The sequence below is a fragment of the Meriones unguiculatus genome (assembly GCF_030254825.1).
Source record: "Meriones unguiculatus strain TT.TT164.6M chromosome 13 unlocalized genomic scaffold, Bangor_MerUng_6.1 Chr13_unordered_Scaffold_34, whole genome shotgun sequence".
NCBI classification, from domain to species: domain Eukaryota; kingdom Metazoa; phylum Chordata; class Mammalia; order Rodentia; family Muridae; genus Meriones; species Meriones unguiculatus.
The window spans coordinates 1,489,888-1,514,103 of record NW_026843646.1 but is presented as its reverse complement, the minus strand read 5'-3'; the positions used below and the strand labels follow the sequence as shown (position 1 = coordinate 1,514,103).

Genomic DNA, 24,216 nt, shown 5'->3' with positions numbered 1-24,216 from the left:
CAGCTTTCTGCAAAGGGGATTCTCTCCACCACAGGATCCCTAGGAACCACCAGAAAATAACCCCAAACTCCTAAGATAACACAATGGGTAGAGGCCAGCGTAAAAGCTCAAGCAACAAAAGACAGAGCAATATGGCATCTCCAGAACCCAGTTACCCAGGGGCAAGTAGCCCTGGACACCCCACCATAACTGAAATCCAAGAAGATGACCTAACAAGTATGCTCATGAAGATGATAACAGAGGAAACAAATAAGATTCGTAAAGACATAGAGGAAGATAAACTCAAACAGAATATTGCCATCCGTAAAGAAATAGAGGAAGCTGCAGCCAAACAGTTTATGGCCTTTAGAAAGGAAATGCTTAAAACACTGAATGAAATGAAAGAAACAGAGTTGAAGGAACTAAAAGAAAAACAGGAAAATACAATCAGACAGGTGAAGGAAGTAAACAAAACAACTCAAGACCTGAAGATAGAATTGGAAAAATTAAAGAAAACACAAATGGAAGAAATAATGGAAAGGAAGAATCTAGGGAAGAAAACAGGAACTACAGAGGTAAGCATAACCAACAGACTACAAGAGATGGAAGAAAGAATCTCAGGTGTAGAAGATACAATGGAAGAAATCGATGTATCTGTCAAAGAAAATGTTAAATCTGAAAAATTCCTGACAAAGACCGTCCAAGAAATGCAAGACAATATGAAAAGACAAAACCTAAGAATAATAGGTATAGAGGAAAAAGAAGACTCCCTTCTCCAAGGCCCAGAAAATATTTTCAACAAAATCATTGAAGAAAATTTCCCCAAGCTAAAGGAGAGGCCAATTAGAATACATGAGGCCTACAGAACACCCAGCAAATTTGACCAGAAAAGAAAATCCTCCCGCCACATAATAATCAAAACAGTAAGTATACAGAACAAAAAAAAGAAAAAATACTAAAAGCTGCAAGGGAAAAAGGCCAACTAACATATAATGGCAAACCCATTAGAATCATACCTGACTTTTCAACAGAGACTATGAAAGCCAGAAGGGCCTGGACAGATATCATGCAGACCCTTAGAGAACACAGATGTCAGCCCAGGCTACTATACCCAGCAAAACTCTCAGTCCTCATAGATGGAGAAAACAAGATATTCAATGACAAAAACAAATTTCAACAATACCTACAAACAAATCCAGCATTACAGAAGACACTGGAAGGGAAAATACAACCCAAGAAAGCTAGCTACATTCAAGAAAACACAGGAAATAAATAACCTCACTTCAGTAAAACAAAAAGCAACCAAGCACACAACCTGATGACCACAGCCAACATCAAAATCAAGAGATCTAACAGCCACTGGTCATTAATCTCTCTCAACATCAATGGACTCAACTCTCCAATAAAAAGACACAGATTAACAGAATGGATACGTAAACAAAACCCAGCAATCTGTTGCATACAAGAAACACACCTAAGACACAAAGATAGACATTACCTGAGGGTAAAGGGTTGGAAGACGACTTTCCAAGCAAACAGACCCAAGAAGCAAGCAGGAGTAGCCATTCTAATATCTGATAAAATAGACTTTCAACCAAAATTAATCAAAAGAGATGGGGAAGGACACTTCATACTCATCAAGGGAAAATTCCACCAGGAAGACATCACAATCCTGAACATCTATGCCCCAAATACAAGGGCACCCACATTTGTGAAAGAAACATTGATAAAATTTAAAGCACATATAGATCCACACACATTAATAGTGGGAGACTTCAACACCCCACTCTCAACAAAGGACAGGTCAACCAAACAGAAATTAAACAAAGAAACAATGTCTCTGACAGAGGTCATGAATCAAATGGACCTAACAGACATTTACAGAACTTTACACCCAAACACAAAAGAATTTACCTTCTTCTCAGCACCTCATGGAACCTTCTCCAAAATAGACCACATAGTGGGTCACAAAGCGAGCCTCAACAGATACAAGAAGATTGAAATAATCCCATGTATCTTGTCTGATCACCATGGAATAAAGCTGGACCTCAACAATAACAGAAATAACAAAAAGCCTACACACACATGGAAACTGAACAACTTGTTACTAAATGACAGCTGGGTCAGGGAAGAAATAAAGAAAGAAATTAAAGTCTTTCTAGAAATCAATGAAAATGAAGACACAACATACCCGAACTTATGGGACACAATGAAAGCAGTGCTAAGAGGAAAGTTCATAGCACTAAGTGCCTTCAAGAAGAAATTCGAGACAGCTCATTCAAGCACCCTAATGGCTCACTTAAAAACCCTAGAAAAAGAAGAAGCAGACACACCAAGAAGGAGTAGACGGCTGGAAATAATCAAACTCAGGGCTGAAATCAATCAATTAGAAACAAATAAAACAATTCAAAGAATCAATGAAACCAAGAGCTGGTTCTTTGAGAAAATCAACAAGATCAACAAACCCTTAGCCAGGCTAACTAAAAGGCAGAGAGACACCACCCAAATCAACAAAATCAGAAATGAAAAGGGGGATATAACTACAGACACTGAGGAAATCCAAACAATCATTAGGACTTACTTCAAAAGTCTATATGCCACAAAATTTGAAAATCTAAATGAAATGGACAATTTTCTTGATCGATTTGACTTACCAAAGCTGAACCAGGACCAGGTAAATCAACTAAATAGACCTATATCCCCCAAAGAAATAGAAGCGGTCATCAAAAGTGTCTCCCATCCAAAAAAAGCCCAGGACCAGATGGCTTCAGCGCAGAATTCTACCAGACCTTCAAAGAAGAGCTAACACCAATTCTCTTCAAACTATTCCACAAAATAGAAACAGAAGGAATATTACCAAATTCATTCTATGAAGCCACAGTCACCTTGGTACCTAAACCTCACAAAGACTCAACAAAGAAAGAGAATTTCCGGCCAATCTCCCTTATGAACATTGATGCAAAACTACTTAATAAAATACTTGCAAACCGAATCCAAGAACACATCAAAGATATTATCCACTATGACCAAGTAGGCTTCATCCCAGGTATGCAGGGGTGGTTCAATATACGGAAATCCATCAATGTGATCCACCATATTAACAAACTGAAAGAAAAAAACCACATGATAATCTCCCTAGATGCTGAAAAAGCCTTTGACAAAATCCAACATCCATTCATGTTCAAAGTATTGGAAAGATCAGGGATACAAGGCACATATCTAAACATAGTAAAGGCGATATACAGCAAGCCTATAGCCAACATCAAACTGAATGGAGAGAAACTTACAGCAATCCCGCTGAAATCAGGGACAAGACAAGGCTGCCCACTCTCTCCATATCTCTTCAACATAGTGTTGGAAGTCCTTGCTAGAGCAATAAGACAGTTGAAGGAGATCAAGGGGATACAAATTGGAAAGGAAGAAGTCAAATCATCACTATTTGCAGATGATATGATAGTATACGTGAGTGACCCCAAAAACTCTACCAGGGAACTCCTACAGCTGATAAACACCTTCAGCAAAGTGGCAGGATACAAAATTAACTCAAAAAAATCAGTAGCCCTCCTGTATACAAAAGACAAAAGGGCTGAGAAAGAAATTAAGGAAACAACACCCTTCACAATAGCCACAAATGACATAAGGTACCTCGGAGTAACCCTAACCAAGGAAGTCAAAGACTTGTATGAAAAAAATTTCAAATCTCTGAAGAAAGAATTAGAAGAAGATATGAGAAGATGGAAAGTTCTCCCATGCTCATGGCTTGGTAGGATTAACATAGTAAAAATGGCCATCTTACCAAAAGCAATCTACAGATTCAATGCAATTCCCATCAAATTACCAACACAATTCTTTACAGACCTGGAAAGGAAAATTCTCAACTTCATATGGAATAACAAGAAACCCAGAATTGCTAAAACAATCCTCTACAATAAAAGATCTTCTGGAGGTATCTCCATCCCTGATCTTAAGTTGTACTATAGAGCAACAGTTTTAAAAACTGCATGGTACTGGCATAGAAACAGAATGGTGGATCAATGGAACCGAACAGAGGACCCAGAAATAAACCCACACACTTATGGACACCTGATCTTTGACAAAGACGCCAAAACCATACAATGGAAAAAAGATAGCATCTTCAACAAATGGTGCTGGTCTAACTGGATGTCTACATGTAGAAAAATGAAAATAGATCCATACTTGTCACCCTGCACAAAACTGAAGTCCAAGTGGATCAAAGACCTCAACATAAAACCAGACACATTAAATCGGCTTGAAAAAAAAAGTGGGAAATACCCTAGAACTCATTGGTACAGGGGGAAACTTCCTGAACAGAACACCAACAGCACAGGCTCTAAGAGCAACAACCAATAAATGGGACCTCATGAAACTGAAAAGCTTCTGTAAAGCAAAGGACACCGTCATCAAAACAAAGCGACCACCTACAGATTGGGAAAGAATCTTCACCAACCCTTTATCTGACAGAGGACTCATATCCAGTATATATAAAGAACTAAAGAAGCTGAAAAGCAGCAAACCAAGTAATCCACTTAAAAAATGGGGAACAGAGCTAAACAGAGAATTCTCTGTAGAGGAATACCGAATGGCAGAGAAGCACTTAAAGAAATGCTCAACCTCATTAGCCATTAGGGAAATGCAAATCAAAACAACCCTGAGATTTCACCTTACACCCATGAGAATGGCCAAGATCAAAAACTCAAGTGACAACACATGCTGGAGAGGTTGTGGAGAAAGGGGAACCCTTCTCCACTGCTGGTGGGAATGTAAACTTGTACAACCACTCTGGAAATCAATCTGGCACTTTCTCAGACAACTAGGAATAGCGCTTCCTCAAGATCCAGCCATACCACTCCTGGGCATATATCCAAAAGAGGCTCAAGTACACAAAAAGGACATTTGCTCAACCATGTTTGTAGCAGCTTTATTTGTAATAGCCAGAAGCTGGAAACAACCCAGATGCCCCTCAATTGAAGAATGGATGCAGAAATTGTGGTACATCTACACAATGGAATATTACTCAGCAATGAAAAATAAGGAAATCATGAAATTTGCAGGTAAATGGTGGGATCTGGAAAGGATCATCCTGAGTGAGTTGTCTCAGAAGCAAAAAGACACACATGGTATATACTCACTCATATAGACATACAACATAGGACAAACCCACTAAAACCTGTGCATCTAAAGAAACTAAGCAAGAGAGAGGACCCTAACTAAAACGTCCAATCCCCATCCAGAAAGGCAAAGAGGATGGACATCAGAAGAAGAAGAAAACAGGAAACAACCTAGGAACCTACCACAGAGGGCCTCTGAAAGCCTCTGCCCTTCAGACTATCAAAGCAGATGCTGAGCCTGATGGGCAACTGTTGGGCAGAGTGAACGGAATTTTAGGTAAGAACTGGGAAATAGTAAGAGCTGGAGAAGACAGGGTCTCCACAAGGAGAGCAACAGAACAAGAAAATTTGAACATAGGGAACTTCCCAGAGACTCATACTCCAACCAAGGACTATTCATGGAGATAACCTAGAACCCCTGCACAGATGTAGACCAGGGCAGTTCAGAGTCCAATTGGGTTACATAGTAATGTGAAGAGGGACTGCCTCTGACATACTCTGATTGGCCTGCTCTTTGATCACCTCCCTCTGGGGGGGGGGCAGCCTTACCAGGCCACAGTAAAGGACAATACAGCCACTTTTGATGTGAACTGACATACTAAGATCAGAAAGGAGAGGAGAACCTCCCCTATTAGTGGACTTGGGGAGTGGCATGCAAGCAGAGGGAGGAGGGAGGGTGGGATTGGGATGGGAGGAGGGAGGGGCTTATGGGGGGATGCAGAATGAATAAAGTGTAATTGATGAAAAATTTAAGAAAAAAGGGAAAAAAATAATTTAAGAACCTTAAATGACTTTCAAAATTGGAGGAAAACATGGAGTTAGTCAATTGGCATGGAGAACGTCTCGCCCCTGGGGGCAATGGTCTCCTGAACCTACTCAGACCTCGGACACCACCACTGCTAGTTCTAGAACTGACGCAGGATGTTCCAACGAGGGGTTAAGGCTTCTCATAATATTTCCTATAAGCCCACGCCTGTTTGTTTATATCCCCCATTTTTATTCATTATTAGCCAGATAGAGCCAAGTAATTGTGGTAATGATACTTGCTTTTTTGCCCAATGCTGGAATGCTAGTAAAGTTAGGTATGCCCTGGTTACTCGCATGCCTCACTGGGTGCCTATGCCCATTGATGCCCCTCACGCTATGACTCTCTTCAGACAGAAAAGGGATCTTGGAACTACAGCCACCATTGTTACTACCATCTCATTGACGGCTGTTGGAGCTACCACCAGGGCATTAGCCATGAGTCATACTGGGCAGACTGCTCAGACCCTGAATAATCATTTAGCCAATGTAGCTCATGCCTTAGTTGTACATAAAAGAATTAATGCTCAACTAAAAGGAAGCTTGATGGTGTTCAATCAGAGGATTGACCTCTTGCAGGAGCAAATTGATACCCTATGGCAAATCGCTCAACCTGGCTGTCAATGAAAGTATGCTGGACTTTGTGTCACTAGCATACAACATGAGAATTTTTCCTGCGCTGCAAATCTGTCTAAACAATTGTCAAGCTATATTTTAGGTAATTGGACTGGAGAATTCGATACTACGATGGAGCAGCTGAGAGTGGCCATTGTCACAGTAAATTCTACCGGAGTGGACGCAGGACTAGCCACAGGATTATCAACATGGATTGCTGCAGCCATGAATCATCTGAAGGAATGGGCGGGCATGGGAGTGTTAGCAGGCCTTCTGGTGTTGGTCTCCTTGGTTTGCCTGTGGTATATATGCAAGATTAGAGTCTCACAACAGTGTGATGCAGCCATGATCATTCAGGCCTTTACAGCCATTGAAGCAGGACATTCTCCCCAAACATGGTTGGATACCATAAAAAGCTAAAATGATACGCTCAGGATGCGAGGCTAAGCACTGCACTCAGGGTCAGCCGCTTTGGACCCAGAGAAGAGCATGTCTGCTTGCATGCGGGTTGATGCCCCAGGTCCCGCCTCTGAGAAAAAGGAATTGGACGGGTCTGATGCTCTTTGGGTGGATGACACCTAAATGAACATCTGTACAAAGTCCCAATTTATTTCTAATATCAGAGATCAGACCTCTACTCTTGCCTGATGCGTCTAAAACGAAAAGGGGGAACTGTAGAGAGCTGCGGAATGCTATGCCTTAAAGATGGAGCTGGTTTCCGCCTTCCACCTTCCCGATGGTGAGTGCTCTCTGTCACGAACAACTCCACATTTGGCTAAGGCCGAGGATCTGGCTTGCTTCCATGTATGTGGACCTATCTGCATTGCCCCCATGGCACGCCTGGGTTGGCTACCCAGAGGCTATTTAAGCTGTGGGCTGGCTTTCCCCGGGGTCCGAGGATTGTTCAATGTTCCTGAATAAACTGCATTGAAAAAAAAAAAAAAAAAAGAATGCTTTCTCCCTCTTTCTTGCCCATTCCCTTCGGTACTGTGACTTTAAAAGCTCCAATACTGGTCAGTTATCTCACTTCGTACACAGTTCCTCCTTTATTTGTAAGGCACCAATAAAAGCCAGAGAGGTTGGAAAAACTTCAGTGCCTTATAGGTCCTAAAAGACCACTGAACCCCTTCTTATCTCCACTCTAAAGCTGCCCATCAACCCCAGCCTTTCCCACAGATGACATTCTCCCTATGAGAACTTGGCCTTTCTGCTCATAAAGCTCTGGTACTAGGCAAGGAGGTTCCTGGTCTTAGCTGGGCTAAGACTCTGACCTGCAGTCCTATTTGGTTGATGAACCACTAGCCACATGGTCCAGTTCCATTTTCCCTTTCTCATGCACAGGAATGGCTTCTTCATATTCTCTTCTCTTTGGGAAACATCTAGTTTCTCCACTGATATTTGCCCTATTCAAATGTCTCATACCAAGGAACACTAAGAGTGATCAGAAAGTAAAAGCGATTTCCTGTATTTCTTTTCTCAAAGTCCTGTCTCTTTCTCTCTTCCTGCTATCCCACTAAATAAAAATACTCTCTGGTTTCTTTTTATACTCTCAAAAGAAATGTGAAGATTAAACTGTAAACCTTAAGGTGACCACATGGTATGAACAATTTTAATCATAACTAATTCTCTGTTTATTTTATCTCCTTTTAGATAAAGAGAGGGACAACTCTCATTTTAAATTGGAATGGAATTTTATAAAAATTCCAGTTATATTTTAAACATGCTATGCAAAATGCTTCAACCCTGGTTCAACATAATTTTTATAAGATGCTAAAATTTCAAGACTATAAAAGTCTATTCAAATTAAGATAATTTAAAATGCCTGTCTAACTGCCTGTGGCTTTATCTATTCCTAAATTCATAAATAAATGCCTTTTTTCCTGCCATGAGCTGCCTATGATCCAGATTTACCACTAGACTTTCTGGCTAATGTATTTGGTAAAATAAATTCACATGTAATTTTAAAGTTGCTTTATAAAAAAATTGCTTTATACTATTCTACTATATGGTTGTTTATTCTATATCTCACAGCTTGAGGGTTAGTAAGTAAAAGTTTTGGCCTAAATACCTTAAAACTATATGATATAATTCCAAGAATACAATAAATTAAGATCTGTTAATTTTAGAGTCATTTATTTATTCATGTTAAATCGTGGTCATTATGCTATATCTTCACTATGAAGGTTAAAATATTTTTTTCTTATTTTCTAAATATAAAAATATTATTGATCTACAATATAAGTTATAGACTATGTTTATGACTTTTAAGGCTCTACCTTGACAGGGACAAAACCTAAAGTCCTAATATTTGATGGTTTACAAATGCAAGTTAACAGTCAGTCATCTCACACATGATCAATTCTTCAAACATGTCCAAAATTATATTTATATTCCTACAGATGCAAACATGGTCTCACTGCTATCTTAATAAAACATGTAAGGATGGTTCCTGAATCACCATATAGGATCTGGTAAAAAAGAATAAGAGAGGTGTCTTCCCGACAGGCTCATCTATGGCATAAACTATGCTCCAGACCTTGGCTGCTGCTCTGAGGCTGTTGGCATTCTCACACAGAAAACCAGAGGTCTTCAGTGCCCCATTGAGTGGGAGTGTAGCCAAAAGTCAACTTCACCAGGTGACTGCTTGAAATGCAGCCAAAGGGGACACTGGTCCCATGGCTGCCTCCAAAATCCATGACTACCTGCTAGAAGATTGGATTCTGGTAGTCAGAATGCTCCCAGGCAGGCTTTTTCTCTATGCCCAGCCATGGAGGCTCAACCAGTACAAGAGCCACAGATACTTCCAGCCTTCCTGCTCTTGTCCTGGTAGAGAACAAATGGCTCCTAGATTCAGTGACCCCCACCACCCTTGTCAAGCCCACTTTAACACTACAGGTCTGTGTTGACCTCACACTAGGGTCCCTTGGTCATATTGTCAATTTCTGTGTTGGGAGACTTCAGATGCCTTCTCAGTTCTCTTCATATGCAGGAGACCAGGCCTTAAGCCTCACTGGTAGAGTTGTAAGGTCTAGGTGGTCTAGTTTGCTTCAGACTGAAAAAAAAAAAACAAGCCTCAATTGTAACCTTTTGCCATCCCTTTGGCTAAAGAACAATAAATGTTCACAGCAGTCTCACATATGTCTCATGGTATGTAACTAGATATAAAGGTCTAAGGAGAAGAAGTTTAAGTTATAAGGTTCTACAAAAATGTTTATGGGTCTAAGAAAGTGTTTTAAGGTTGATAAATGCAAACTTAAAAATTTGTTAAGCCTCTTTCCATAAGGTATAGTCATAGTAAAAGTTAAGACCAAGTGAGCTTTTGTCCCTTCTACTTCATGAAAGGCTTCTGCCTTTCCACAGTTCACCTTTGGAAATGTTGATGTTGTTAACACAAAGGTGTATGTCTACCACCTTTTCTACAATGTGTATTTCAATGCATGTTATAATGGTGATGCTGCCATCTCTAAAAGTTTATCTCCGTTATAAAACTTACAAGTGCCAGTCATTGAGTTCCTGTTAGAAATCGTCCTTGTTCCCCTCACTTTGGGAAACCAATTGGTTAATGAGCAACCACACCTACATCTGAGTGGAGGTTCTAGGTTATATCCATACATGGTCCTTGGTTGAATGTCAGTCTCAAAAAAGACCCTGTGCCCAGATATATTTGGTCCTTTTGGAGCTCCTATCCTTTCCCCATCAGACTAACTCCCCTTCTTTCTTATGATTCCCTATACTCTGCCAAAGGTTTGGTCATGAGTCTTTGCTTTGAAAACACTGCTAGTTAGAGTCTTTCAGATGCGCTCAGTAGACTCCTGTCATACGTTCAATGCACATCCCATCTGTCTTTCTAAACGAGGATTGATCATCTCACCCCATGTCCGCTCAATTGATTATCGTTTTTAAGTGTATAGATTTCATTATGTTTATCATATCTTATAGCTCTATATAAGTGAGTATATCCCATGTTTGTCTCCCCACCCCCGAAGGGAGGAGCAGTCCTGTTAGGCCACAGAGGAGGGCTTTGCAGCCAGTCCTGAAGATACCTGATAAAACAGGATCAGATGAATGGGGAGGAGGTCCCCCCCATCAGTGGACTTGGAAATGGGCACAGTGGAGATGAGGGAGGGAGGGAGGGACAGGGAGGGAATGAGGGATCGGGACATGGCTGGAATACAGAGTTAATAAAATGTAACTGATAAAAAATAAAAATAAAAAAAAGTAAAAAAAAATAAAAAAAAATTAAAACTTAAAAGTGATCCTTGTAAGCTGCAGAAAAGCCACCTGAACCCACCTCTCAGATCAATTAGGCTCCAGATATTGTACTGCACCTATTGTTTATCTCAAAAGGGGGGATTATTCCCTCTCCCTTCCCTGGGTTTGGAACTCCTCTTTCTTGGCCGCTCAGTTGCTATATCCATACATGCAACACCAGTTGACTGATGCTTTCCTTTCCATGTTCCGCATAAATGTTTCCCTTTGCCTGAGAGACTGATGGGTATCTTTCTATTTCCCTGGAAAAAGGAAGTATCCTCCCTTTTGGCCAACCCACACACAGATGCCTTCCCTTGGTTGAATCATCTTTTTCTTTTTAGCAACAAAATTTTTGGCTTTCCTTTCCTCTCCTGTGTGGGGTGTTTCCTCTGAAAATCTTAGTACTAGTTGAGCCATGACTCCCGACAGTCTTCCCTGTGGCCCCTGTGTTGTAAGCGGTGATTAATGTTTACTATTAGTTTATCTTTTATTAAAGCTTGCTGTTAATCCTAAACAGCTGTATAACCAAATCACCACACAGAGACCTGGTTTATTTACTTAACCTAGAACACAATGCTGGACAATATTTACACTCTCCTTAACCTCCAAACCCTCATAGTGTCCTAACACTTAGATTTTATTCATTATACTTGCTTTTTTTTGAAATCTTAGGTCTGGTTCATTCTCTCCATGCTGTTCCAAGATCTCTCCTCCAGGTCTCTCTCATCATTCTCCTCCAGCCTTGCTCTCCCAGCTCTCTTCCCATCTTCCTGTCTTCTGGCTCCTCCCTCTCTTCGTGCTTCCTTTCCCTGCTCAACATTGTGCCTAGTTACTTTATTTTGGATGTTTGCACAAAGTTGAGACAAGTGATGTTTAGAATAAGTATCACAATGCAATGTCTGGATTGAAACCAGAGACTGGGGAAAAGAAAGCAGCATTTGAATGAACAACGATAAAGTGTATTACATTTCAAAAGAACATTATACCAACATTTCCCACTTTAAGTCCAATAAAAGGCTCCTTTTCTTTCAATACAATAATAATTATGAAATTATGAAAACTGTTAGGTAAAATCTACATGTGCAATGTCCAGTGCATGTATATTTAGCAACTTAGGAGAAAGTATCTGATCATTCTATTTATCTTGACAAGTTTAAAGTTCTATACTTAAATTAACTTTTATCCCTATTGGTATTACCTATAGGAAAGCATTTCTTAACTTCTAAACAACTTAAGCTTAATTGTGGCAATATAACTCTTTGGTCTTCAACCCTATCAGAGACTTGAGAAAGAATAAAATTAAGTATTAGATTAAAATAGGAAGTGCATGTTAGCAACTTCCAAATATTAAGAATTGAGAGAAACAGTTTGCTGCCTGAACAATCATCCATAACTCTCTGTAAGGTTGGAGCATCATCTTCAGCCTTCTGGCTCAGAATATTTGACAGACATATATGTGAAACAGGAACTATTTAGGGCTTGCTTACCCTGTCTTGGCAGAGTTCAGCAGTCAACTTGTTCTTCATTATCTTGCCCATTTTTGGCAGAATTTGTCTTTCATGAAGGAAGGGTATTTATCTGAGTGGCTTGTTTGCCACATTTAAAGCCATGGAGGTTCTTCGATGCTCATTATCTTCTTTCATGTAGGTGGGGTGCTGCCAGGAGATGACCTGTCTCATTGTCAAAGAATCTTTAAAATAATAAAGACATTTCAAAAGGCCATATTCTGTAGGTCTCTGAAGTTTTTGAAGACTACCTATATTTATATCATCGATCTGTCTACAAAATCATATTTATCTGTTAAAACTCAGATGTATGCTCATTGGATAAATTAGACTAGTGTCTGACATGACTATGAGTTAAATAACTAGCAATTAACTTGCATTACCTAATATCCTAACCAGTTTTTAATAGCAGTTTAAAAGTATTGGAAGTAACTTTGAATTTGTATCAATATACTAAAGCTTATACCAATGTGTCAAAAATACTTACTTTTGTATCAGTATGAAAATTCCTATACCAGAGTTAAATTTACCTTACTTGACAATAACAAATAAAACCCTAAGCTGAATAGATTCAATAATCTAAATTTTGTCTTATTCCTATAAGTAGTCTCTGTATACTATTTTCTTTTTAACCCCTTTTCTCCTTATCTAAGAAAGAAAAAGGAAAAGAGAGAAATCCCTGAGTATAACCTTGTTTCACTCTGAATATGACCATTAATAATTATAAACAGCTCTCAATTACAATAAAATTTTGTAGCCATAGCAAACAACCAAAAACACACCCAACCCCCTTTAAGGAAAATCAGACGTTGTTCTCATGGATTTCTTCTAGCTGACATTTTGGACATGTAGAAATCCTGCAGTGAGTACAAGTAAAATTGGAAAAATGGTTAATTAAGCAAGCAATAACATTTGTGGTCCAGTCTTTGAATGTTGAGAAATGTTAGGCTTAATAAAAGTCCTCTTTGGAACAGTCTATAATGCTGGACCAATAACGATTAGTAGCTTTCTTCAAAGTTCTTTTGGGAGCAGACTTAGATGAGATACAGCAATTGAAGCAGTTGAGTCAGGAACAAGCAGAATGCTGGAACATGCAAGATGCTGGAACAGATGTGTCAATGTCTCGGCATGCTGAAGAATGATTCTGTTTATGTTTGATCCGGCATCTCTGGTGTCCAGTTCTTTTGTTTGGCAAACACATAATTTCTCACAAGCATTATAGAGGTCTAAAATTATAAATGTATGAGATGTGCAGGATGAAATTAAACTGTGAGCAAATTCTATCTATGCAAATTAAAAGATTAGCATAATATATTTTGAGGACATTATAGCCAAGGATTTATTGGCCGAGTATTGTTGAAGTTCTGCCTAGAGATATTTTTTTTTAAATCTCTCAGTGAGTTTTAGAGTTGTTCCCATGTAAAGGGATCAGTGCAATATAAATTACCATTATTATTGAACATACATTCATTATCCCATTGAAATCAAAACAATGTTGGATAAGTTAAAATAGCTTTTGGGGCTCCTGCGTGCCTGTTGTATTAGACCAAGTTGCTACATATTTCCCTAGAAAAGCCTCCCATTAGAGAGACAAGCTGGTTGTCTTGATCAATAGAAAATGCATGTTTTAAGTAAACTTTACATAAACTCCTTTCTAAGTTTGAATATAAGCATACTGTAAGTATCTTGTACATATTTAGAGGATTAGCCCTAGATTTTTATATATAGCTATGTAAAGCATTTTTTATATTTAGCTATGTGTCCTATCCCTTTTTTATATAGAATGGGTAGTTATGCCTTTATAGTCAAACTTTATATAAACTCCCTCTTACCTTTAGCATTTAAGCATACCCTAGGCATCTTATACCTGGGCTTTACATTGTTCATGGCTATTTTTTGGCTTGCCCCTTTTTTATACAGAGTGGACAGTTAATCCTTTAGAGCCACACTTTATATAAACTTTCTTAGCATTATAGCATATAAGAATATCCCAAGCATCTTGTACCTGGGTTTTTACATTTGTTTGGGCTATTCTTTGGCTTGCCCTTTTTTGATATGGGATGGACAGTTTTGTTTTTTTTAACATATGAATATACTTTTTGAGTGTTTCTGACTAAACTAAGATGGCATGAATTTTGCCATGTTTACGCCTCTTGTGTCTTTTTTACATAGGCATGGCCAGCATTTTCCCCTGTGAAAACGTTTCACATTTAAAAGGATAAGGCAGTTTCTAGAGCAGTGTGACATTATCTCTCTTTACATAAACCTAAAATATATGTGAATCCAACCTTTAGAGCAGTAAGGACATAACATCTATTATTTAGACAAAAAGAATTTACATGGCAACCTTAAAGAAAATTTTGTCATTTTGAATCTTAGAGTATCTCTGAAAGTGGCTAAACAGCTGGAGTTGCCATCTTGGCTTTTATTATGTAAATTAGCTTGATCCAGAACTCAGAGACTTTTTCTTTTTACTTTGTGTTGGGAGGAAAGGCATGTTCCTTCACTAGCTTGTTAAAATACATATATATATGTGTATTTGAACATCTATATCTATATCTATCTATCTATCTATCTATCTATCTATATCTATATATTCCTTTGTTATCTTTTGATCCTCGGTGGGTTTAAGAGTCTTTCTTAAAGAGACAGTAATTGACCTGGGAGTTTTTAGGTTTTAAGTTTGGGTTTTATCACTGGGAGCGTATTACCCCCACAAAGTTATGATAAAGTATGATTTAAAGAATTTGGATACTTAGATTAGTTGGGCGTCATTTCTTGTAAGTTGCTGTTAAAATTTACTATTAATTATCTGTTAGTAATGCTTGCTGTTAATCTTAAACAGCTGTACAACCAAATCACCACACAGACACAGGGATTTCTTTAGTTAACCTAGAACACAGTGCTGGGCAATAGTTACTCCATCCTAAACCTCCAAGCCCTCACAGTTTCCTAACATTTAGATTTCCCAATTATTCTTGCTTTCAGTGATATCTTTGGTCCAGTCCATCGCTCCACATAGTTCCAAGATCTCTCCCCCAGCTCTCTCCTCCCTTAGCTCTCCTCTCACCGTTTCTCCTCCCACTCATTTCCTGTCCTCTAGCTCATCCCCTCTTTTCTGCCCAATGGCTCCTCCCATTGCTCAACATTGTGTCTAGTTGCTTTATTTTGGCCTGTTTACACAAAGTTGAGACAGGATTCTTAGAGTAAGTATCACATTGCAATATCTGAATTGAAGCCACAGAGTGGGGAGGGGAGAAGAGAAATCAGCATTTGAATGAACAAGGGTAAGGTGTACACATTTCAAAGGAACATTAAAAAAGAGAACACACTAGCACTCCATGTGACTGGGTCTGTGTCCAGCCCTAGGATGATGTATGTGTTAAGGGTATGTAAGTGACCCCAGTCTGAGTGTATATACAACTAAGATGAATGGGGAGGGTTGGTCTATGGGGGACGGGATTCAGCGTCAACTTTTGGGAAGTCCTGAGTGTTCATTTCTTCAGGAAGCTGGGATCTAGAAGGGTCAAGATCAGCAACAGTGTATGATCCCCTCAGAAGACTGTAAGTGATGTGTTTGGTGGTGCCCTTGACCAGACGTCAAGGTGTCAAGGAGCAGGTTGGGCTGATATCTGTGGATTCAGTTGGTAATTTTCACACTGACGAGGCAAGGCACTAGTTTCTGGAGAAGGATAGAGTACAAGGCTCTGTCTTGGTAACCTTGGAGAGAGTTGAAGGTACAGGGTAGACACAGAGGACAGGAGATTAAGGGAGGAGTTTAGGGGGATAATTACAAGGGATTTTGTGCCAGACTTTGTGTCTCTGTCACTCAGAATCATTTGGGCTGGGCCATCCTGGAACCATGAACCAGGTGCTTCCACTGTTTGTGTGGTCTGGGTGACCAGTGAACTGTGGCTTCAGTGTTGGGAACTCATCCCCAGGAACCCCAATACTGCTTTCAGGGGACCAGGAGGGATCCAATGTCTGGGTGCTGTAGAGGAAAGTACCTGGACCTGGTGATCTCCATTCACTGGCATATCTGTCAAGTGCTGGGGGTCCAGGTTTCCTGACTGTCAGACCAGGGAAACAGCTGTAGGGGTACCAGATCTATTGACTCCCAAATGTCCCAAGAATCCTGAAGGTGCCTGAAGGGGAGCAGGAGGTATCATATATGTGGCTGCAAGAATGGAGGTTCCCTAGGCCTGGGGGTCCACAGTCACTGGCATAAGCCTAAAGTTTAGGGCCCCCATGGTTCATTACTCTCAGACCTGGGAGACAGCCATGGAGGGGCCTGGATGCAATTGATCATAACTGTCCCAGGAATACTAAAGCTCCCTTGAGGGGAGCATGGACCATCTGATGTCTGGTTGCTGGAGTGGAGGTTCCTGGACCTGGGGCTCCTCACTGGCTGGATGTGCAGAAAGTGGAGGAGCTCCAATGTTTGTGCCTTTCAAACTAAGGAGATGGCCCTGGAGGCCTGGGTCCAATTTGCCTCAATCAAATGCTATGCCCCTCTAATACAGTGCAGATTGGTCACCACCATCTTGGAATCCCCCCCACAGACCACACTTAGAACAATTTCAGTAGAAATTGAAGACTGCAATTCTAGCTCCAAAAGCAGGTGGAGATATACTGAGCAAAACTACCTTTAAGTTCATCATGTATGATATAAACGGTACATTAACAAGATTCATCAAAGCCACAGTTCTCTCACATACCAAGGGGAGAGATCACAAATACAGAAATCAGGGTAATGACACCTATCACCACTGTTTGCAATTCTTAGATGGACAGCTATGCAGAGCTAGTCTAACCTCGGAATAAGGCTGCTTTGCCTGTAGGTAGATTGACTCAATAAAGGAAAAGGAGTTCATTGCAGCTACCCAAGCCTGCTTTCTTTCTCAGAACTGTGACATCAATATAGAAAATTCCCTTTCAAAAATTTGTTTTTTTTTTTTTTTTTGAAAATTTGTTTTTATTTCATGTGCATTGATGTATTGTGATAGTGATGGACCCTGGAGTTCTAGGCAGCTGTAAGATGCCATGTGGTTTTTGGGATAAAACCCAGGTCATCTGGAAGACCAGTCACTGCTTCAAACCACTGAGCACTCTGACCCTGAGAAAGCCACTTTGTTAAGCTTTAAATGTCTTTCAGATATACGGATGATTTGTGTTCATGTGTCTATGTACCCTACTTGAAATGGCCAAAGTGGGCACCAGATTCCATGGAAACGCATTTACAGGATACTTGCTGGCTAGCAAGTGATATCTGAAATGGAACTTGTCTTCTCTAACATCACCCAGTGCTGTTAACTTCCATGCTATTTCCAGCCACCATTTATTTAAAACTTTTTCTACAGATGTTAATTAAAATATATTACACCATTTCCCCTTTCCTTCTCTTTTCTCCATGCCTTTCGAATTCTCTCCTTCCAATGTCTTAAAAAAGAATGTGTGAATAAGTGTGGACCTGCATATCTTACTAATTCTATTCCTAGTGGTTGTGAGGATAAGGTATAAGGTTTCTGTGCTGAACCCTTTGTGTAGGATATATAATTATGGAGTGTATCCCTGCTAATCCCACAACTTGTATGGAGTTCTAGTCTCCAATGCCCACAGGAGTCTAACCCCGAGTTAAGGTAAACTGTCTTGGACAGGAAACATTAAAAAGCACAGGGTGACAAATTCCTTAGATAACACATGGTGCTGGAATGGCACTGATGTCCTGGAGCTGTGTGGAGGACTATGGACTCTGATCTTAGCTAATCAGTCCCCTTTGTTCTGTGGACCTCCCATTATACCATTGACCTGGGATATTTCCGTCGATTACTTTGTCATCTTGAACTTTCTGCATTCTCTTTCTGAACACCATAACTACAGGACTGTGTTACCATGCCTGGATTGGATGGTTTTAACCTCAGTGATTTGCTAGATGTTGGGGCAAGGATAATGAGCTGTTACACTTAACTATATTGAGAATCTCCTTATGTCTGTGATGCTACTTTTCACTATCTGTTGAATTAAGAACAGAACTCCAATCTACTTTGATGTGTCATAAAATCTCAATGTTAAAGAAAAAAACAATAATTTTCTTTATACTTAAAGGAGAGGATTTTAAGCCAAACAACTGCAACTGATCAATGCTTTTTTCCATTACTGGACTTAGGAACAAAGTCTGTGTCCTGCCTACCATGACCATTTGGATTCAGCAATTTACTCTCAATAAGCCCACAGAAAAAAACGAATTATTGAGGTAGACCATGCCCAACTATGCTGCAGGTACTAGGGAGGCAAGGTAAGCAGATCTATTATGTACACTAAGTTCAAGGTCAGCCTAGAATTTATAGTGAGACTATTATTTCAAATAAAAAAGAGAGAAAACAATGTTTGAAAATGAAAATACATTTAATTAAGCTATTTGTTTATTACAGTTTATTTTCTTTGTATCAGGGCTGTATCCACTTACAATTCTGACCATTTCTAGCCAGCCTCCCAATCTCCCCCTTGCACCTTCCCTAGTCCTCATATAGGGGACGAGGGAAAAATCAAAAACAATGGTTAAAACACAAATTATTAATAAAAACTGGAAACATATTCACATATTTATTCAGTGTGACAAATTTTGACCAGTGATGATTATATAATGTTATGCTGTTTCTTTCTTCCCACAGGTAATATTTGATAATTGAAGACATGGTAAATATTTACTTGCAAGCTTATGCAAACAGTTCTCAGAGGGTTCCCAGTTCCCAAGGACTAAGGCCATGGAAGTTACCGTGGAGGAATCCTAAATGTGGGCAAAGAGAAGGGTGAAGAGAGAGAGAGAGAGAGAGAGAGAGAGAGAGAGAGAGAGAGAGAGAACAAACAGAAAACAGAGAAAGAGAAGAAAAGCATATAGAAGAAAATAAAATATCTGGGTACTTCTGGGAGAGGGCAGACCCATTCTACTGGACTGAAAATTTAAGGGTGGAGGTGGGGAACAACAATCTTACCCTTTAGAAGGTAGGGACTGAAGGATCCTGGGAGAACCTGGAAGCCAGAAAACCTTCTGTCAAAAAGGCACCTCAGCAGATTGTCTTATGTGTGAAGTACAACATATGGTTAAACGTTCATCCTTTAGATTTAATAGGTTTAGGGAGCAGAGATACACAACTAAGTAATCTCTCCAAGCCTTACGTTAAAATCTTCCTGCCTATAAGTTGCTCCCTCATTCTCAGCTTATTTCTCTCCTGCAAGGTATTCAAAGAATGACATAATGCTATTGAGCAGAAAATATCTCATCTAGGGGAATAGGTCTTTTCATCAATGACAGTCCAGACCAGATTAGAAATTCAAAGAGTCCATTGATTTATTACATGTTCACCTAAGGGAGATATAGGAATGTTCATTCAGAATATCCCTATTCCTGCCACACAGAGAGGTTGCAGTGATGACAGATGGGGGAGAGAGATTTAAAATCAAATTGAGACCACCAACTGGCAGCCTACGTGGTATTCTGACTGACATACATATACATGTATCTGAGAAGACAAGGAAAGAGTGAAAGAACTGGAGAGTTGACCTACCATAGCTGAGTAGATACAGAGACTACAGTAGGAGGCAGCTTGTGCTTAGGTAAAGACCTAGAATTAATCGCTCTCTGGGAATTTTATCCTTTCTTTAACATCCAAATCTACTTCCCTTTCTTTAACACTCAAATCTCCTTCTCCATGCCTCTTAGGTCTCTGTAAATGCCTGATTTCTCCAGCCTTCTATTGACATCTGTTTGAACCTCAGGCTCCCCTGACAACAACCTTCACAGCACCTGCAGTCTTCACCACTTAGGGCTCCTAACAGAATGTTTGTGTGCATCAGGGAAGCAGAATACAATCCACTTCAGAAAAGTTGGTCTTCATGCCTTCAAATTCTTCTTCACTTTTTACACTAGGTATCATCTCAAGCAGGTGTCCTTGTGGGCTCTCATTGCTGCCTATTTACGACGTATGGGATAAACTCAGTCTGGTGGTTTTGGTCAAGTGGTCATGCACTTTTTAAACACTTGTAGTCTCAGTTTCTATCCTGATAATTTTGGATACTTCCATATTTTTGTGAAGATATTGGATTAGAAACTTCTTTCAGCACCAAGCCTAAGTTACTTTTTATGCTCTCCATCTGCTCTTTCTTCTGGGTCATCAGGGATGAGTTAAAGATGAATTTAGGATTAACCTTTCATAGCTCAAAAGGCTATTCATGACACGTTTATGGGGCCAAATACATGGCTCAGCACCTAGGAGAACTGGCTGCACACTATAATTTTCAAACAAATTTTATCCTTCAAATTGCCCTGAATCCCTCAATTATTACATGACAGTATGTTTACAATGTAAAAAGAAGACAGTATTTTATTGATGTAATATCTCAACTAATCTAATTTGAGCATCAGGGAAACAGAGCTGTAGGAAAGGCTTTTGGTGTCCAAAGCTGGCAATCAGTCCTCAATCATCATATTAAGAAGGCCAAAGGAGTTCCAACAAACTTGTCTCCCACTCTGTACATATCAGTCATGGCCTAAAAGCCCATAATGACCTTACACACACACACCAGAAATGTTTCTTTTTAAGTAAATATCCTTGCTGTTACTTTATCTATAACCTTTATATTACATATTTCCTATAGAATGCAGTACTTTAAGATGAAATGACATATGGATAATTCGGGAGAACATATGGATTCACAGAATCCAATCTTATGTATATATTCATATCACATCAAGCTATGTAGTGAGATGCAGTTGATGGCTGATTAGACCACTTCATTATATCTCTAGGATACTTGAAAACACAAAGCTTTGAGTTAACAAAATGAACACATTCATAGGGTTTCTCTTCAGTATGTTTCATTCATGAAAGTGAAGTCTATAGAAATTTACAAAGGCTTCATCATAGTGAATATATTCATAATATTTTTCTCTCGAGTATGATTTGTTTATGGCTTTGATAATTTGTGACATGCAAAGGCTTTACTAGTTATAGTCATAGGGTTTATTTTTAGTACGAAATCTTTCATGCCTTCGGATATCATATCAATGTGAAGAGGCTTTACCACACTGATTACATTCTTAGAGGTTTTCTCCAGTATGTGTTCTTTTATGTACTTGAAGACTACTGAATTGTGAAAAGGCTTTACCACCTTGATTACATTGAAAATGTTTCTCTTCAGTATGAATCCTTTCATGCCTCTGGAGGTAGCAGCAAAATGGAAAGGCTTTCCCTCATTGATTACATTCATACGTTTTCTCCTCAGTAGGTGTTCTTTTATGCTTTTTGAGACTTCTGTGTTGTGAAAAGGCTTTCTCACACTGATTACATTCGTAGGGTTTGGCTCCAGTATGAATTCTTTCATGTCTGTAAAGGTTGCACCAATGTGCCAAGGCTTTACCACATAGATTACATTCATGGGGTTTCTCTCAAGGATGTATTCTTTTATGACTTTGGAGTTGTCCGTGTTGTGAAAAGTCTTTCCCACACTGATTACTTTTGTAGGGTTTCACTCTAGTATGTATTCTTTTATGCACTTGGAGATTTCCTTTTTTTGAAAAGGCTTTACCACACTGATTACATTCGTAGGGTTTCTCTCCAGTATGTGTTCTTTTATGTACTTGGAGATGTCCGTGTCGTGAAAAGGCTTTACCACACTGATTACATTCGTAGGGTTTCTCTCCAGTATGTGTTCTTTTATGTAGTTTGAGATTACCGATTTCTGAAAAGGCTTTACCACACTGATTACATTCGTAGGATTTCTCTCCAGTATGTGTTCTTTTATGACTTTGGAGACTTCTACAATATGCAAATGCTTTACCACATTGATTACATTTGTAGGGTTTCTCTCCAGTATGTGTTCTTTTATGTACTTGGAGATGTCCATGTCGTGAAAAGGCTTTACCACATTGATTACATTCGTAGGGTTTCTCTCCAGTATGTGTTCTTTTATGCACATGGAGAGTACTGGGGTGTGAAAAGGCTTTCCCACACTGATTACATTTGTAAGGTTTCTCTCCAGTATGTGTTCTTTTATGTACTTGGAGATGTCCGTTTCGTGAAAAGGCTTTTCCACACTGATTACATTTGTAGGGTTTCTCTCCAGTATGTGTTCTTTTATGCAGTTGGAGACCACTAGGTTGGGAAAAGGCTTTCCCAACCTTTTTACATTCATAGGGTTTTTCATAAATATGTATTATTTTCTTTCTGCAAAGATAATTCAGATATGTGTAAGCTTTACCATATTCGTTACCCTCATGAATCTTTTTTTAAAGATTTATTTACTTAATATTTATACTGTGTTCTGACTGCATGCTAGATGAGGACACCAGATCTTAGTATAGAGGGTTACAAACCACCATGTGGTTGGCTGGAAAATGAATTCAGGACCTTTGGATTAACAGCCAGTGCTCTTAACCTCTGAGCCATCTCTCCAGCCACTGATGAATCTTTATGTCGGTATAAACTATGTTTGCAATTTGGTTTAATAATAAACTGAAGTTACATCTTAACCTCTTATCACTTTCTTTACATTCATAGTTTCCCCCTGGATTGTGGGTTTCTGTACCTTACAAGATACCTTTGATGGTAAGAAACTTCATTACATGGCTCACTGACAGCATCGCTTTTCTATAAGTGATTTTTCATATTTAAAAAAAAACTAGAAGGAGCCAGCTTTAACAAAGGGACTGCATTCATAAATTATCCTATAGTTGTAATCACACTGCATTCATAAAGGGAACCAAAATAAACACAACAATTTCCACAGGGCTAGTAATCATAGGGATTTTTTGTAATGTGATTTCTTTGGCTATATTTTCATTGAGCTTGTAAATCTAATTAAGTCTACTAGTTTAATTTTTAACAGTCCTCTCTTTTGAGCAGACTTTCTGAAGGTGATAGGAGTTCATAATTCATTCGTTATTAATCATGAATGGATGAATGAACACATGAACAAATATAAATTTATAGTGTTGTCACTATCATGCTTTCTACTGTACACATGTACAGGATAGTTTAGAATGCAATAGTCTATGATGATGTGCATCTGGAAAAACTCAACCAGGAAAAGTGGGCATTGCTGGATCCTTCCCAAAGGCATCTCTACACAGAGGTAATGATGGAGATCTACACGATCATCACTTCTATTGAGGAGACAATAAATACTCTTTAACAATTCTCTGCAGAGTGGAGGGAATTTTATGAATGAAGGGGAAGATAGCAAGGGGAGGACAGGAGCTCCACAAGGAGAACAACTGAATCAATATATTTAGGCACAGGGGTCTTTTCTAAGACTAATACTCCAACCAAGAATAATTCACAAATATAACCTAGAACCCCTGCTCAGATATAGCCCATGACACCTCAGTGTCCAAGTGAAATTCGCTAGTAATAGGAACAGGAACTGTCTCTGATATGAACTCAGTCACTAGCTCTTTGACTAACCCTTGCTGCAGGCACAACAACCTTGGCAGGCCACAAAGGAGGACTATGTAGCCTGTCCTGATGAAACCTGGGAAGCTAGGGTGAGACTGAAGAGGAGGAGGGACTCAAATATCAGTGAACTTGAGGAGGGGATTGAGAGGATATGAGGAAGGGAGGGAGAATTTGGAGGTAATGGGGTACAGCTGGGATAAAATGTGAATAAACTGTAATTAATATTAAAATATAAATAAAAACCGAAGAACAACAAATGAAACATTTCCACATACACACAATTTTGCTTTTTGTTCTTCAAAGACATGGTTATTATGGTTCCTCCACAACAGCATTCTTGACCCTCATAATTTCCATCTGATTAAACTTCACAACTTTGCTTCAGGTATTTGCGTAACATAACCTTTGTTATGGAATATTTGCTCATCAGTAGGTTTTGTACACAAAATTATCACCTATTTTATGAGTATGCTGTTTACA

General features: G+C 39.2%; 1 protein-coding gene across 1 annotated transcript; it reads right to left on the bottom strand.

The window, feature by feature from the left end:
• Positions 1-21,869: 21,869 nt before the first annotated feature.
• LOC132650864 (zinc finger protein 120-like) lies at positions 21,870-22,310 on the bottom strand (the record flags this gene model as incomplete). The annotated part of the gene is made up of 1 exon (XM_060376195.1): positions 21,870-22,310. A coding segment is annotated over one exon (441 nt), but the record flags the coding sequence as incomplete, so codon positions are not given.
• Positions 22,311-24,216: the final 1,906 nt, after the last annotated feature.